General features: G+C 38.6%; 1 protein-coding gene across 5 annotated transcripts in view; it reads left to right on the top strand.

The window, feature by feature from the left end:
* TEX10 (testis expressed 10) overlaps positions 1–17,356 on the top strand; it is a 61,843-nt gene that overhangs the window by 20,361 nt on the left and 24,126 nt on the right. For 4 of the 5 annotated variants that reach the window (XM_076330151.1, XM_076330148.1, XM_076330147.1 and 1 more), the window contains 3 exons: positions 1,179–1,314; positions 7,458–7,633; positions 8,163–8,340. In XM_076330151.1, the coding sequence (XP_076186266.1) occupies positions 1,179–1,314; positions 7,458–7,633; positions 8,163–8,340 (490 nt within the window). The remainder of the gene's footprint in view (positions 1–1,178; positions 1,315–7,457; positions 7,634–8,162; positions 8,341–17,356) is intronic. The other variant, XM_076330150.1, reaches the window with a different exon arrangement.

Here is a 17,356-nt window from a genome sequence, read left to right as displayed (position 1 = left end):
TGCTGCTACTTAAGTTTATCTTGATGGAAAAGAATTCATTGGGACCCCAAGCTCTTCTGAGGCAAATTGAGTCAGGTCTCATATATCTCTGTGATATATGAACTCTATATGAGTTCATATATCTCTAACTTTTCAGATGCTTCCCCATTCTTTCCAGGATTGGCTTCTCTGAATTAAGATATCTGTACCTTTTTTTTCCACGCTTTGTTAATTTTTACATCCAGTGGTTTAATCTGGTTTCCAAAGGAAATGTTTGGTCTGTTACCAAACTATAATATATACACACACACACACACACACACCAAACTATATATATACACACCAAATATATACCACATATATATACACACCAAACTATAATGTATATATTACTATATATAACTACTATACCAGTCTACTATAATAACTTCTGCGCTTGCTGGCTGGTTTTAGCCAACTTTGACAGAAGGGTAGAACTTTCGTACATTGTTTTAAGTCTGGTGATAACATATAGCTGATGAGAGCCTCAGAGAAGAAAAGGTTGCAGTGTGAGTTTAGCAGTTCTCTTTGTAGCGGCTTGCCAGTGGACTCTCAAGGTATGTATTTTCTGGTTAATCAGCAAATGTGGTTTGGAGCCAGCTGGTTCAAAGACATGGAGAGCTGATAAGGCTGGTGTGTGTGTGTGGCAGGAAGAATCATAGAATCATTGAGGTTGGAAAAGACCTCTAAGATCGAGTCCAACCGTCAAAGGGATAAGAAAGGGATAGTATAGAGAGAAATGAAGGCACTGTGACAGGTTTGGGTGAGCATAGGTGAGGAGTAAAAGAGAAGATCGGTGTGAGGTTACTGCACTAGTGGAAGAGGATGTGGAACATAGCAGTGGAAAGCAGGACTTTATTGGTTCTTAGCTACGTCGCAACCTGTACACTGTCTTGTCTTCCAGAAGGTCTGAAGTTTTCACTTACATGTGGTCTCTATTCGTTCATGTGGCTCTTTCACAAGCTACACAAGAAGGTGTTGTTTCAATGGCTTAGAAGTCTATCCAGTAGTTGTTTTAAAACTTTTTGGTACTTCCCTGTGGAGTTAAATGTAGACAGTTACATATACAGATTATAGCTCTTCTGTGTATGTGTGTATGTATGTATAAAATCAGAATATTAAGAACAACTACTTCAGGTTTTTATATGTTTTCTTTCTAGTGGCAACAGAACCCTTGATAAAAGCAGTATATACACTATACCAGCAAAGGAATCTCCTCTTTCCTGTTCGTACATTGCTTTTGAAATTTTTTAGCAGAGTTTACCAAAAAGAAGATTTGAGGACTCAAAGAATCAGGTAAAAACCATTTATGTATTCTTTCTCATTTCAACATAGTATATTTATTTCAAAAGTTAGAATACTGAATTTCTATGTAGATGTTATAAAACTTCATTCTGAATCTGTTTTGGTGCTGTGTCACTGAAATTTGAAAGTTTATGTTCTCTGTGAGTTGTGAGATTGAGATGTGTATTAGCTTAGTTGTCTTTTAACGTAAGTACTAGATAGATCTTAATGATTTAAAATTTAACTTTAAGTACATTGCTGTAAGCTCATTGTTACTGACTGTGTGGTAGTCAGTAGACGTGTCAAAATTGTGCAGCTATAGGCATGGATCATTTCCATTACTGCAGCCTGAGGTCATGGACTTGTGACTTAGTGCCTTTGGTGTTTCTGGTAGTGCATGTCTAGCCTTTTGTACTTATTTTCTTTAAGAAAAGTATTCTTCTATTGTTTTGGGTGCGTGGTTCTACAGAAACTAAGTTTAAGAAAATGTTCCTCTCCTTTTGGGTTCCCAGTTTCATGCACCTATTAGATATCTGACTTTTTTGAAGTAAGAGGAAATTATTCTCTATATTGCTGTTATTACACTTTTTCATTGCAAGATTTGTCCAAATTGTCTCCAAGTCTTGACTTTTCCAGAAGGTACTTTTCAGTCAAGTCATCTGGTTCCAGCTACGTAAAATCCTTAAACACAGATCAGGCTGCATTAATCCTACCTCATTTGAGAATCTGTGAAGGGATATAAAGATCATACTCATGACACTTGTTTCTGCTACTAGGTAAAAATCAAACCAGGGCCCCCAGAAGTACCGGTATCCACTAGCAGAGTCAAGCTTTGGGAAAATTGTTCTCTTCTGCAACTCTTTTGCTTTGTTAAATCTTACATTGTGGTAATGCCTGAGTACATGTAATTAGATCTACAGCCAGAAATATCTAACACTACCTTATGAACATTATAAAAAGTATAGGGAATTTGAAAGACAGGAAAAAGGCTAGGGAATATCCCATTTTCCTCCTCTCTTTACCCGGAGTGATAAAGAGATCTTTTTCGTATTGACTAATTTCCCCGAGGTTATGTAACCACTGTTTTCTGTACTTACCTGGAAGTCTTGAGCATCTCATCCAGTTTCATGTGATCGTCTAACTATCTAGAAAGCTTTAACTTTCTATCTTTAGACATCACAAATAGCAGTAGTTTTCCTGCTGTTCCTCTTAGTCTTCTACATGGAATTGTGACATTTTTAGTAACAGAAGAATGAAATCTCAAAAATTCTTCGCAAAGAGGATAATTGGATAATTGCACTTATGTCTGACAAGACATTTTAAGACAACATAATGTTTGTGTACTGTATTGATCCATTTCTTTCCTTTAGAAACAAGTGGGTTTTTTCATTTCTTAAAGATGCAGACTGCGTAGTAGATCCTGGATGGCATTCATGTTATTCCATTCAGTTTGACGTCATACTTCCTTCAGCCCTCCTGTGACTGCTCTCCTCGGTTTTTTGGGGGTTTTTTGGTGTGGTTTTTTTTTTTCTCAGAAGCTTGTTAAGAGCAGTCTAAGAGAAGCAGAATTCATGTTGGAACATTTTCCAAGGGCATTTAAGTGACACTGTTTATTTTTAGGTGTATCTGATTCAAAGACTAGGTAGGAGCTTTTGGCCTATTGTTGCCCTGTGAAAGAAAACTTGATTGACTTATTACTTGATTGACTTATTACAAGGTTCAGAATTAATATTTTGGTCTTGATGTTAGTTATCTTCACCCCTTATCGCTACACACATAAGCGTAGTCACGAATATATATGCATATACAGTGTGTGTGTGTATACACACGAACATATGCGTATGTATACTGATAGAGACTTCAAAGGCTATTTAGCCTCACAGCCTGCCTTCAACACTGACCTATGTGAGATGCTATAGGAAGAAGGCAAGAATTACTTTTCCAAAGTACTCTAAGCTTCCAACCATTTGAAGCCTGTACTTCCTCACTGCGCAGAACTTCTGTGTGTTAGTATCACTCAGTGGATGTCTTTTCCATGAGCTTTTCCGGTCATTCCTTGGACTGGTCTAAATCAAGAGCAACTGCAGCATCCTCTGGCAAGGAGTCACAGAGCTCAGCTGTCTGAAGACCAACTTTCTTTTGTTTGTTTTGATCCTGGCTCCTTCTAGCTTCATTTGATACCAGCACCCACTTCTTCTGTGGGAAGAGAAAGCAAACATTTTATTCCCATACACTATTTTTGTGTCAAGTGATTTGAGACCTCTGTTGAGCCTACCTCCAACTCACCCACTTCAGTTGTCTCTTCTCCAGGCTTTTCCTACCGTTAAACACAATCTGTCTATGCAAGACCCTCCCCTCTTATGTCATGGATACTTAGTTTCCTTAAAAGGTTTTTGGTGAGGGATTTTGTCAGGTCTTTGGAAAATGAAATAATTTTTATCATCATTATGCTACTCTTGTTGACACTTTCAAAGACCTGCTTTGAACATCTTGGTTTACACTTGGCAGCTTCTTTCATGTAATCATCACTTTAGTAGTAAGCTGATGAAATGCTTTTGGTTTATAAATGATACTTGATTTGATAAGCCAGGGTGTCATAGAAATTGTAGCCCACGAAAGGTAGGATTGGTCTATAAGATTGTTTCAGTTTGAGCTAGAAAGGATAAATAAAAGCAGATCTACAATGGAGGTTGTCAAGTTTTAAAGCTCATCGCCAAAGACGTTTAAAGGAAAGAAAAAACCTAATTAGTGAAGTTTCCTGATGTGTGAACTGGCCAATTGATTAGAATGGGGAAGGAGGTCTGGAGAATCAAGTCATAAATACAAATGAAAATTTGTCTTAGGCTAGGGAAGAGCTTGTCAAGTTTTTTTTTCTGTTTCCTGACCAGCTTTTGGGGGATGTTTATGATAAACAACACTTAGAGAGAATGAAAAAAAAGGCATTGATAAGCAAACTGGTTTCATTCCTATTTTTCTGACAAGCAGGTTAGAAATAGCAATTCCTAAATGTCAGGCTGAGTTATTTTTCTCATAGGATGTGAAAATAGCAAAAGCTTCTTAACCATCACACTATAGGATAAAGGAAGAAGTGGGTCTGAAGTTAGGATATATTCAGGTTGTCCTTCAATATTAATAATATCTTGTCATATTTTTCAATAAAGATTATTAGAATTTGTGTCAAACACAAGGGATGGTCAGAGTCCTTAGATATGGAAGCAACAGTGCTGTAAACTGCAGATAGTAAGAACTTTGACTATTACCTTTAAAGGCAGGTAATGCAATCTGGATTTGGTATAAAAGATGGTATCTCACTTAAAGAATAGGAATATGTACAGTGGGATATGGTACATAGGTGACAACAGTGGGAGTGGTAAAACTGGAGAGAGTCTGCTTATACAGTTCCTCAGAGCTCTCTTGGAGCTAAACTTCATGCTGTCATTAATGACCGGCACACAGAGCAGGAGCATGCCAATAGAAACTTTCTGGCAACATACAGTTCAGAAGCGTTACCTGAACAGAGGAAACGAGAAATAAAGCATAAGAATTGGATTACCTGAGGGAATGGTATAAGAGGGAAGAGGTGTATTTGTACAAAACAAAAACTGGTGCACTTAGAAACTAACAGGATTTTTTTTAATGTAAAATTCAGCCAGGCAGTTGCAAACAATAATCCTGTGATTGATCTTTCTCCTTCTATATGCTGCCTGTGTACTAAGGTTGTGGAAAAAAAACCAAATGTAACTTTTAAAGATACTAAACTGTAGCAGAAGATACATGGAAGTATTATAATGTTTGAACAAGATCATTTGATACCTCATTCAGCTGACTTTATTGGTAGTTACTTACGTCCAAGAAGGCCCAAATTGTAAGAGCTGTAGGGGCAACCTAAGCTATGGATTCCTTCTGCTGATGAAAGGAATTCACCAAAACACCTCAGTTGTGCTTGCCTGAGGCTCTGGAGAAAGTCAATAGAAAGCTAGACATTCCAGCAGGACAAATAAGATCTTACGTAAAGAAAAACGTCTTTAAATTTAGCAGGTGAAGAATCTGATCAGCTGAATGTAGTGAAATCTGTGGCCCAGATAGGTATGCAGGAAGGCTGAAAAAGTTGTCTCATGTGAAAGTGAGGCCGCTGTTTGTCATCCATGAAAAACCATGGTGAATGCGGGAGGTTCTGTGTGACTGGAAAAAGACTGTTGTTAACCTATCTTGAAGAGAAGCTGGGGAATTTCAGGCTCATGAGCCTCGGCTCAGTCCCTGGAAAGATCATGCAGCGTCTTGGCTTGGAATTAATTTCTGAACTCGTCAAGGGGCAAGCAGGTAATCAGGAACAAGTTGGGATGTATATAAGAGCAAATCGTGCTTTACCAGCACGATAGCCTTCTGTGATGAATGACTGGTTGCACGGATGAGGGCAGAGTGTTTGACACAGTACACTTTCTTAATACTTTGCTTGCTGAGCAGCAGCAATAGTAAAAAAAAAAAAAAAAGACTGGGGGTTACAGTGTATGCCAAGCTGAATATAAGTTAACAGTGTGTTCCCACCATGAGTGTAAGGCAAACAGCCGTGGGTTACATTAGGAGGAACGTGGCCAGCAGATTGACTAAAATTTGTATCTGTCTTTGGTCGATACTGGTGAGGCCATACCCATAATGCTGTGTCTGGCTTAGGCAGGACCAAATTGGTAGTTCAGTGGAGCTGTACTGTGAAAGCTAACCTTGAGGGCTCAGCTGTTACATTTTGAAGTAGAGAGCTTGACATGCAGTTCTGCTTTAAAACGTCACAGTAGAAAGTTTCTCTCTTGACATTTCTTCATTCTTGATTTTTTTTTTTAATGTCAAGTTTCCTTTTCTAATTGGTAATCCTGCAAATTCAACTAAATTATTCTCCTGGTTAACCTTATCCTTCCTTTCGATTGCGTTTTCTACATTTGGAGTGTGCAGCTTAGTAATTAGCTGTGTTGATGTTCAGGGGAAAATAAATGACTGTATTAGCTCTGTATGGCTTGTGCACAGAGTAAGGGTTTGGTTCAGTCCCTAAAGTTCTTGGTGTAGTTTTGAATATATGGAGCTTGCAGATATATTAAGAAAGTCTTTTAATAGTAGCACCTTTAGGAGAGCCATGTTTGAAGTAATTTGCCTGTGTGCCATAGGAATTCAGCAGTAAAACTATACATGGGATTCAGGAATCCATACTTTAATTAGTATGAACTATTAAATTGCACTTTAAAAATTTACTTTAGAATTTGGAAAGTGTTAGTAAAAGTCCTACCTGAAAATCTTCGTTACAATAATTCAGTACTTACTCTTCATAAGTAATATAAAGAGAAATACAACAAAATTAAAAAGGGGAAAACAGTAGTCTCTAATCACCCGAGTTAATTTCTTCAGGAAAAAAACAGTAAATATAGAATTTGTTTTGAACACCTTTGTTTACAGTTTTAAATCTTATTTTTAATATTGTTGCTTTTTTTTAATCATCGCTCCTGGTTAAGAAATGAAACTATGCCTGAAAAACAGAAAAGGGGTTTGGATCTTGGGGAGGGGAGAGAAACCTGATTATGGGTTGACATAAATACTTGATTTACTGTAGCAGTTGAACAGGGAAAGAAAGTAAGCCAATGTAATCAACTCCTATTTAAAGTGACCGGTTCTAGTTTTTCATTCTGCTTTAAGATGTATCTGAATTGACAAGCAAGATGTCAGCAAAGGTGTAATTGAATTTAAAAGTCTAGTGTAAAGAGCAGTAGCTTGATTGGGGGGGTTCAGTATTATTCGGGGTGTAGTAATCTCACGGCTTTTTAGCCTGGCTCATGACTCATTAAATATAAACTGATAAAACTAATGATAAATGGAACAGTTGCTTTGCCAGCATACGGTCCGTTCACATAAATAATTTCTGAAAAAGTTGAAAATATGCAGTGCAAAGCCTATGGATCAAATAAATACTTATGATGTAACCCTAGTAGCACACCAATGTGCTCGGATCTTCTGGTGAAATACTCTCAGCAAATCAAATATCGCAGTTTATTGTAATTTAATTGAACCCAACATTAAAGCAACTTAGTCAAGACTGGAAAGAGTAAGTTTGTGGGGTTTTTGTTGTTTCGTTCCCCCCTTCCTCCCCCCCAAACTAATTTTCCCTCTTTCTTTAGAAGTCGAAGTAAAGTGTTATCTCGCTGGTTGGCTGGCTTACCTCAGCAGCTCGCTCTGCTTGGCTTGAGAAACCCTGAGCTTTCAAATCAGCTGATTGATATCATTCATTCTGCTGCTTCTCGTTCGAACAAGGAATTATTACAAAGTTTACAAGCCACTGCCGCTCGAATATATGGTAAGACTTTTACACTACAGCATAACGAATTTTGTCCATTACTTGGCAGGGAAGTTTCAATGCGTGGAAAATACTGGTGTTTCCTAGGTGAACGTAAAGGGGGGGGGGGGGGGCAGAGATTGGTTCAGTCCCTTACAGTAAAGGTTAAGATGACCTATGTGTGTCATTTCCTAAAGGCTAGTGAAAAGATTAAAATCTTCAGTTCAAGTTAGCAGGACTTTAATCTGATAGACTAGAAGCTTCAGTTTTTGTGAAACCTGCTTCTGGTGGTACCGCTTCTCCTTTTTTTCTTTCCTCCCCCCGCCCCTTCAGCGTTAGTTATATTGCCCTCCCTTCAGCAAGTGCTGTGGGCTCTTTCTTAATTAGCTGAGTGAGAGTAGTTAGGGAAGAGGAGGGGTGGCTGCGGGATCACGGCAGCGTTTTGCGCGAGATGCCTAACCTGCGGCATTGTGACAAAGCGCAACGGGTGTTTGCGTCTTTAAAAACGGCGGGGATGCCAGCGTTGTGATTCCCTGTCCGTGTGCCGTAGATCCGCTAGATGGCACCCTGGTCCTGCTGCCGGCGGAGGCCCAGCGGCGGCTGGTGCAGCTGGTGTACTTCCTGCCCTGCCTGCCGGCCAGCCTGCTCGCCTGCCTCAGCCGCTGCTGCATCATGGGCAGGATGTCCTCCGAGCTGGCGGCGACCCTCATCGGGATACTGCACATGAGGTACGACGGCGAACGTGCGCTTCAGTTGGCTGGCGGGGGGGGGGGGGGGGGAAGCGTGAACGCTTATTCATTAAGTGGGAACTTTGTTACTGGTTTGCACCAAAAAAAAAAAAAAAAAAAAAAATCAATATAGTGCTCAAGAATTGGCATCGGGAGGAAAGTTAGTGCTTCCGTCAAGCTTTACTCTGAGCCTTTCGCTTCGACTCCGTCTTTACACTGACTGATTTTCTCCAGTGCTTGATAACAAAATCATATCAGTTACCTGTAAGGCTACACGTTATTGAGCACCCTCTACCCAGAACGCCATCACCAGTGGTCTTTCTTCTGCCACCGATTGCAGCTTTTTCTCCTAAATATTTTGACCTGACATTTTGTAGTGAAAAATGACCAACCAGTGTGTATTCTCATGCTCTGCTCTGTTTCAAATTTTTAAAACTCACTCTTCCTATAATTACCACGCTTAAATAGCCAGTTCATAGTTGCTAGGCAAGTGTCTTGTCAGAAATTATTCACGCTCTTGTTGGTTTTCTCCTGGCTTGAAAGAGGGTAAGTTTGCCTGTGAAGTCAGGGAGAGAGGCTGCTGTTCCACTGAAGTGAGTGGAAGGCCTGCTGGGACTTCACAAGGCTATCTTTGCTTTGCTGCTTCTGAAAAAATACACTTGCTTTTCTCCATTGCTCAATATTGTTGGATCTTGGTTAAATAAACAGGAATTAAGCTTGTATGAATTACGCTTAAAGTGAATTTTTTTTTTTCCTTAATGCTTTTTGGAGCTTAAACATCTTTTTATTAAAATATGATACAACACAATGTACTGTCAAATACAGACCTGTTCGCATTAGCTGTATAACATGTGAATAAGGTGACTAATGTATGAAGTGATAGTGATGAAATTTATAATATCCTATATATAATGCATTACCACTATAAAAATGAAATTCTGTCTAGTTTTGGGAAGGTGGACCTCAAATTTTATTTTTAAAAAAGAAAAGTTCTCTGCAATATACTGGAAATTCAGTGGTAAACCATAACACGCATAATTCAAAGACAGTCATTGTAAGAACTAAAGTCACTAAAAAGCATTGAGGTGCTTATTTTGTTGTTAGATCTTATTGGATTTTCAGCATGGGAGATTTTTATAGTAATAGTATAACTGTTTTCTGAAGATTATCAGAAAGTTGCAGGTGGGCTGTGGGCATTTGATCCTTTTGGCAGAAGATGCAAGAGGCAGCCAGAGGGTGGTGTTCTTACCAAAGAGTAGGTTACATCCTGACAACAGAGGAGGAGGAGCAACTTCTCATTTTTCAGAGGTGCAAAGAAAGTCTTTGATGTTAGTTTATGGCATTTGGAACAAGTTTTAAACTAAGTTGGATTCAAAGAATGTGGATTATCTACCCAAGAAGTCAATCTGAAATAACTAGATGGGGGGGAAAAAAAAAGTACTGATGTAGTTATACTAGTGCAGTTTCTTGTATTGATAAGCCCTAACAGTCCTCGTTTATCGAGGATTGCAAGTTCTGATGAAACTTGGAAAAGAGATAATACTCTTGATTGAGCGTTGTTTTTCTTTGATAAGGCTGTTCCCCCTTCACTGAGAGCAATCCGTGTTAAAAACAGGAACTTGATCAGTTTTCTTCAGAAACATCTGACAATAATGCAAGTCCTTGGAAAGATTAAAACGAATCTTTTATAGACAAGTGAATGCAACAGCATTGAAAATACATTCTCACTTATATAGCCAAGTTAAAAGTTGTACAAGTTTTAAAGGTCTTATCGATGACACATTTTTTTAGCTGTGGCTCAGCTTCTTAATACATAGGTAAAATCTATTTTGTGAAAGACTACAGTGTTTTTTTTTTTTTTCTTTATCGTCATGACCGTAGACTTTTTTATCCTAAAAACGTCATCCTAGGATGCCTTAAAGAATTAGAGAACCAAGATGATGTCAGAAATGTTAGTGGCTGCCGAAGGGGATGTCCAAAAAAGAAAAAAGTTGCTTTGGCAAGTTAAGCATGTGAAGATAGGGAGATAAGTAACAATTAATATTAACTTCTCAAGAACAGAAGGGTCTGATATATCTTTTTCCCTGGAAAAGAAGTTGTACAGTTAAGGAAACAGTAGTAGGTTTTATAGATATGAACCTTAGCCGGGCTTTACGAGCTTCATAACCTGTCATTGCACGTAGGAGACATGAATTAATTTTCCATCTCTTATCAGAAAAGCCAGGCTGGATTATTGTGTCCGGTTTTGTGGCTTGCCTTTAGATAATGATGTGGACAAACTGGATTGAGTTTAAAGGAGAGCGGACAAAGAACGATAGTCTGTAAATTGTGATAATGGGGAATGACTGACAAATTGGCATTGTTAGGCAAAATAAGGCTGGGAAGGAGGAGGAACCATGTGTGTAAAAGGCTGTTGAAAAGGAATGGGAGAACGCAGTTTTAGCAGGATTAGAAATATAGACCTTAAATGTCGGAAAAACGTTTGGTTTGAGCGATAGCAAAATTTTCTAAAAGCAGAGATACATACTGGAATGGGCTGTGTAGGACAGGGGTATAAATATACTTCGCTGGAGATACTTAAAATCAGGCTGGACGAAAGTCTATCATGGATGGCAGATGTAAAGCCTTGAAGGAAGTAGAGGGACTGGGTAACTTCCGGTAATCGTTTACAGCTCTTGTGATGCTTGGAGTTAAACATGCAAGTTTTTGAAATGAACGGTACTATAACAAAATGTATATAATTTCACAGTTCTGTGCCACAATCTGGTTCAATGGACACACTTTCTGTAGTTTTAGGTTATAATAGTTTTGCATAGAGAAACTGATACAAATCAGTCCATCAGGAGACATCATTTATGAGTAAAACCAATGTTGTCAGTAGATGGCACTGTTTTTCTTCCAGTACATTCATGTTCCATTTGGTGAGGGGGGGAGTTTTTATAAATTTCTTTTCTTCTATGCCACCTGCTTATCTGTCATGCTTTAAATAGATTGCATTCAGGAGTGTCAGAGGCTCACTGCTGTATTTGGTAATTGTTCTTAATTTCTTTAAAAGCCTTTATTTCCACATTATTCTTGACTGGCACAGCGTGTACATTTTTACATGCATTTGAGAATGCACATACATACCCATGTATATTTGCCAGGGAGAAGCTACGTTAAGGTGGATTTGATGAGAGTACATATGGATGATAATAAGACTGTTGCAGTTATTCCAGGAGCAATCATTATAAACTCAAGGAACTCATAGCTTTTGTGTGTGTGTAAACTATAAAAGTAGATAGTAAATGTACCCAGATGGCTTAAACCACAGCGCTGTGATGATATCAGGTGCTAACATTAAATTATAATTATTGTGTGTTAACTTTTAGAATTTTTTATTGATTAGAAATGAATTTTGAAGACATTCAATAGTTTCCACTTCTTATTTTTGCAATGGTGAAATGAATAGCCAGGTGGTCTGCAGGAGCCCATGAAGTGAGCCATGGTGGGCTCCGTGTGCTGAGAATGAAGATGATGTTGACAGTATTTCCATATATAATGGGAAGGTTTCTGAGCCTGGGAGGGTGATTATCTATACTATTAAAATATTAGGATGATTCCTGTCATGCTTTTGATCTATATTCACTGAAGTTTTACCAGTTAGCACAGGCCAAGGACTGTTCTGAAAAGAAAGCTGAAATGCAGCCACCCCATTTTGGATGCTGGTATGAACATGGCCAGATTTATGCTATTTGATCTCTGTGCCAACAAACAGACCTTGCTGCTGTTTGGGTCACTGGGACAGCTACAGCTGGTGAGTTTCAGGTGAAACTGAAGGACAGAAGGTGTTGTCTTGGCTTAATTCGCTGCTGTTCTTCTCCAATGCCTGCCTTGTGCCTACTGTGTGGGACCTGAGATGTAAGTAACTTCAATAAATCCCAGCAGGTAGGGTTCCAAGAGATGGAAGTGTGCCAGGGTTTTGGGGTATAAATCTTTCTGCCCACTCCTGTTCATACACAAACAGGTGAGGAGAGGTGTAGAGCAACATGAGTGAACAATCTGTGACTTCACACTGAGAGAAGTGAGAGGTAGCGGCTTCTTGGAAGGAGATGAGTTCTCTGAGTCGGCCTCTGATTTAAGCCTCTGATGAGCTTAAATTTACAGAGACAAATGGAAGGGTGTGGGAAGTATTTTAGAAAGTCTTTGCATCGAATCAACTGGATGGATTTTTCTGTGGTCTTCAGGTGCTACTACTTAGATTGATATATTGAGATGAACCATTTGTCTTGATGCAGTGTGCCACATTTCTAAAAGAATTAACTCGAATATTTATTTTTAATTCATGATTTATTGGAATAACTGGTAAATAATCAAATAGTAGTTCTCTGCTTATTAAAGATGAATGGTTCAAGTGTTGGGTGGGAATATGTAACATTTGGCATGAGTGGACCTTTGGTTTGATATTCCAGTCTTGGCTTCATCTGACGGTGGAGTTCTGGTGATTCCTTGAGGATGTGGATATGGACAGGTAGACAATTCTCTCCAGGAAGTGGAGAAATCTATTAATGGTTGATGGTCTAGTAGGGACTAAGGTCATAAACTTTAGCAGTACTGTAGGTAGAGCTGGAAAGAATTTTTGGTGTAATCCCTCTACGCCTACTTTCTACATTTGTCGGGCAGATGGGCTACTTCAGAATGGTTTTTAAAGGACTAGTGAGGCGCAGGCTTATTTTTTGAGTACTTTTGGAAGACTGGCTTGAGGCAAATCTTTTCGTCAAATATGGAAAAGTATTAAATGTTGTAAACTCACCTTCTTGTATATGGTAGATTGGCTTGTTTGTCTGACAAAAAGGAGGTCTGCTGTTTACATACCAAAATCTGTACTGTAACAGTTGCAAAGGAACACCATTTGTCACCATTTGTTAGGCTCCATGTTTTTGTTTGCTCCTTCTTAGTGACTTTGTGATGATTGAATGGCAGATATTCTTGCAAACACATTTCTCTCTTTTCCTTCCCTTTTGTATAAGGTGGGATACTTAAGGTGATTAATATATAATCTGAGTACTTACTGTAATGTATTCTACTCTATGAAATATGGATTAAGAAATGCAGATTATGAGATTGTGATCAAATATATAAACTAGGAAGTTAAATTGCTGACTTTAAGGGAAAAGTTCTCTGTCTCCTCTTAAGATGTCTTGAGGTACAAATAAGGAAAACCTATTCAGTGTAATTACATAAACGCAATTTATTTATGTGCCTTTATTCAGCATAATTACATAGATGTAATTTGTTTATGTGCCTTATGCATAATAGTTATGATTTTTTTAGAACTTTTTATCCATTGGAACAGTGTGTCTGGAAATTATTTCACTGTAATAGAGAATTGGACAGATAATATTTCACTGCCTAGATAAAAAAACAATGGGAGTTAATTTATGGCATTTCTCTCTTGAAGTAGAGTGTCCATAAATGAGATCTCCAGTGGCTTCAGCCATTTCTTATTCTTGTGGGGCTCTTTCCCTGCTGGGGTCTCGCAAAGAGTTGTTTCTGTTGCTGTGGAAAAGGAGAAGGGTGAGGACCATATAAATAAAAGCTGAGTGCTCTCTCCCAGTGAGACACAAATTGTGTGGAGTTCCTAGTCTTCACAGGTTCGAGATAACTCTGGGAGTAACTTGCATTCTGCTTGTCGTCACTGTGAATGGACTCTTTTCTTAAGAGGTAGTGCCTTTAAAATATTCTGTTGCTAATGAGGGAGCTCAGCTGGCATCTCATCAAGCAGCCAGGCATGCTTGTTGGTTCCTGCTGTCCTCAGGAATCTGGTGTTTAGAAAGAACTGGGATGGACGTTTTAATGTCTGTTTGGTATAAGGTGTAAAATTCTGTGTCTCCAGATATATTACCCAGAGATGTTTTAGGGTCATAATAGAGTTCAAAATTTTCTATAGATATTTCCTTTGTAAGTAAATAGTACTTTTACTCTATTTAGTCATCCTAGTTATGTGATCTGCAACCTTTGACAGTATAGCTTGAGGAGGAACAGTGAGAATGCAAAACGTAGGTAACAAAGAGCCTATATACTACTTCATTGAAGACTTATGGAATGCATTATTGTAGACAAGAAAAAGAAAAACACCATATTCCCAAAAAGTATTTGCAAGCTGGAGAGAACCCGGAGAGGATATTGTAACCCATTATTGTGAATAACAACACTGATAGAGCAATTGAATACAGTACTTCTCATACAAACAAAATGTAGAAAAGGTTTCAGAACAGTATATTTTTTTTAAAAAAGGAAGACAGACATAAAATTAAAATTTTACCAAAATAAGCTAAGCTCTTATTTAAAAAAAAAGAGAGAAAAAACACTTTCAAGTCATTACAAATGGTACAATGGAAAGTCAACTCAATGCACCTTGGAGAGTAAGTCGAAAAGCATACATGTATAGGAAGGTGTAGTAATTATGAATGGGTTGCTAAGAAAAATGCAAGAATAGTAAGGTCTGTGTTCACTGTGAAGTGCTTTTTCTGGCTATATTTTCACACCCCTCAATTTAGAAACAAAAATGAAGAGGATAGTATTAAAAAGGTAACAAAAATGCCTAAGGCACTGTTGAATATAAACTAAGAAGAAGAGTGTGCTTTCAAAATGCTGGCATTTCCCTGACTGGGTGCCACTGAGGATGAAGGGTAAAAGATTGATCTGTTTTCCTTGCTGCAAGATCAGAAAGGATCCATAGGTTCTTGAGAATCGGATCCTGGGTTGGGTTACGGTGCATTCCTTCAACCACATCCGGTCAGCAAATTTCCTTTTCCTTGCTCGCTGTTCTGTAAAGGTCTAGGACTTGAAAGAGGGAGAAGGCTAACCTTGTGTTTAAGGACATGGCCCTCTAAATTTGTCCCCAGGTGGTTGGTTGTATTTTGATATTCCTAACCAAGGGGAAAAGAATTATGTTGCTGCGCTTACAATTGCACCAGTCAGTAAATGCCATTTGCTCATTAGTGAATGTTTCTTCTGATTTGTGCTCTCGTTTATAATGTGTAAGCAATTATTTTCTTCAGACAACTTTTGCAACCATGGAGCAAACGAGTAGCTGACAGGCTTACTTTTAACAATGCGTAGCTCAAATTGTCGTTTTCTTAAAATAGGGTTCATACTTTTCCCTAAATCCCTGGTAATTCCTTGCAGATGTTTGTTGTATTTTGCCACATCTTCAAATGGAAACACTTGATCCTTCAAAAGAGATAATGAAAGTTAAAACAAAACTCACACTAACAAACCATTGCCTACATGTGGTAACCTGTTAGAGGAAAAGGAAAATAAAAACTCTTCACCTGCTCTCAGAGTTTATGTTCAGGACCTGTGCTACCTGGAGCTAAGTTGGTGTGAATGATGAGATATGGGTACAGGGTTGGAGAAGTATTCGAAGATTCAATTTTTATTTATTTTTTTTTTAAAGATTTCAACATCAGTTTGTGACAGTATTGGTTTCCTGTCTCTTCAAGAACTGCTATGAAAACTGAGAGTGCTGATCCTCGTTAACAATGTAACACGAAACTAATTTAAGTTGATGCAGGAACCTGAGTTTATACTTTATTGCAGTTGCAAGCAGTTATTTTTCATTAAAGCTAAACAGGAATAAACTATGCCAAAGCTGAGATAAATATTGGCACAGGGCTTTTTAGTGTTGTAATAGAACATATTTTACAGTAGTGCAAGTACATGCCTACACTGGGGGAAAATGTTTTATATTTTTCTTCCATAAAGGTACAACAGTCATAGTATGGTACTTGCACGTGGATTTGCTCCTTCCAGTGTATATTGTTCATACACACACAGTTCATGAGAATGAGAACATGGGAGTGTTTGGGATGTATTGTAACATACTTGCCAAGCTCTCCAGAATAGCTAATTCCATAATTGTTCCACTACCTCATATTTGACAGGTGTTTTTACATGTAAGCACCATTTTAAATGCTTGTCAGACAGCGCTGCTACTAGTTACACAGCTAGGTGTCTATGTAAAACATGAGACGTTCGTAACAATTCTGTGAGGAGGCTGGCTAGAAGACGTATCTGTACAGTGTTGTCTAGCGTGGTTTTATTCAGCAGAGCAGTGTTTCTGGGCTTGGGCAGTGACCCCTGAGCAGTATGCTGAAGAATTTGAATGGAGTCCTCTTAGCTCTAGAGAAGGATGTTGCAGTATCTCTGTGGAAGTCGGCTGCTCCTGATGAGTACTGATCAGTAGCTGAACAGTTTTGTTTTGATAGATAAACTCTCTGGGCTGATATTAGACTCGCTGTGTTGAGAGGTCATAGATGGCACAGGTCATAAAAATAGGAAGCCGAAAGAAAGAGGAAACCTTTTCTTTACCCCCTTTCTGTGGATCGGTAAAGACTTTTTGTCTACACGGTACCTGGTGGAAGATTCACAAGTGATAAGGGGTATTGTCCTACGCATCTGTGGTCCTGGGTTGTGTGGAAAACTCAGCCCTGTTTCATGCAGTGGAAACAACTTCTTTATGATCCTTTGTTGCAGTATGATTATTCTGGCTATTGTGGAAGAACCACTTTACTCTGCTTCTCATATTTCCAAGGCCTTAACTGAACTCCTGGATAGGCAAATAGAGCTGCTCAGCTGTATCCTGATGAGCTGCAGAACAACAGAATGTGCAACAGGAGGGTGGTGGTGTGTCATCTTCAGACTGTAGGTAGACAAACTGACTGAATAGCTTTGGCAAGAAAAAAAAAGGTAGACTTGATTAGCTGCATGCTGCTATACTAAGTACTTTGGTATACTAAATAATGTGAATGTTGTTAGTGGACTTTGTCATCCCTCTTTCTGGGCTGTTCCTGAACAGCTGTACAGCCCAGTGCCAGCACAGATCTCGTGAACCTCCAGTGATGTCTGTCTTCCACTGTATGAGCTGATCAGTTAGTTCTACCCACCGTTTCCTACCTTTAAACCAATTATCTCTTGATGTAAGGATCTTCGTTCCTACACTGTGACTGCTTAGTTTTCTGGAATTCTTTTT

The sequence above is a fragment of the Aptenodytes patagonicus genome, chromosome 2 (assembly GCF_965638725.1).
Source record: "Aptenodytes patagonicus chromosome 2, bAptPat1.pri.cur, whole genome shotgun sequence".
NCBI lineage: Eukaryota > Metazoa > Chordata > Aves > Sphenisciformes > Spheniscidae > Aptenodytes > Aptenodytes patagonicus.
The sequence above is the reverse complement of the archived record's forward strand: the minus strand, read 5'-3'. Positions and strand labels throughout refer to the sequence as shown.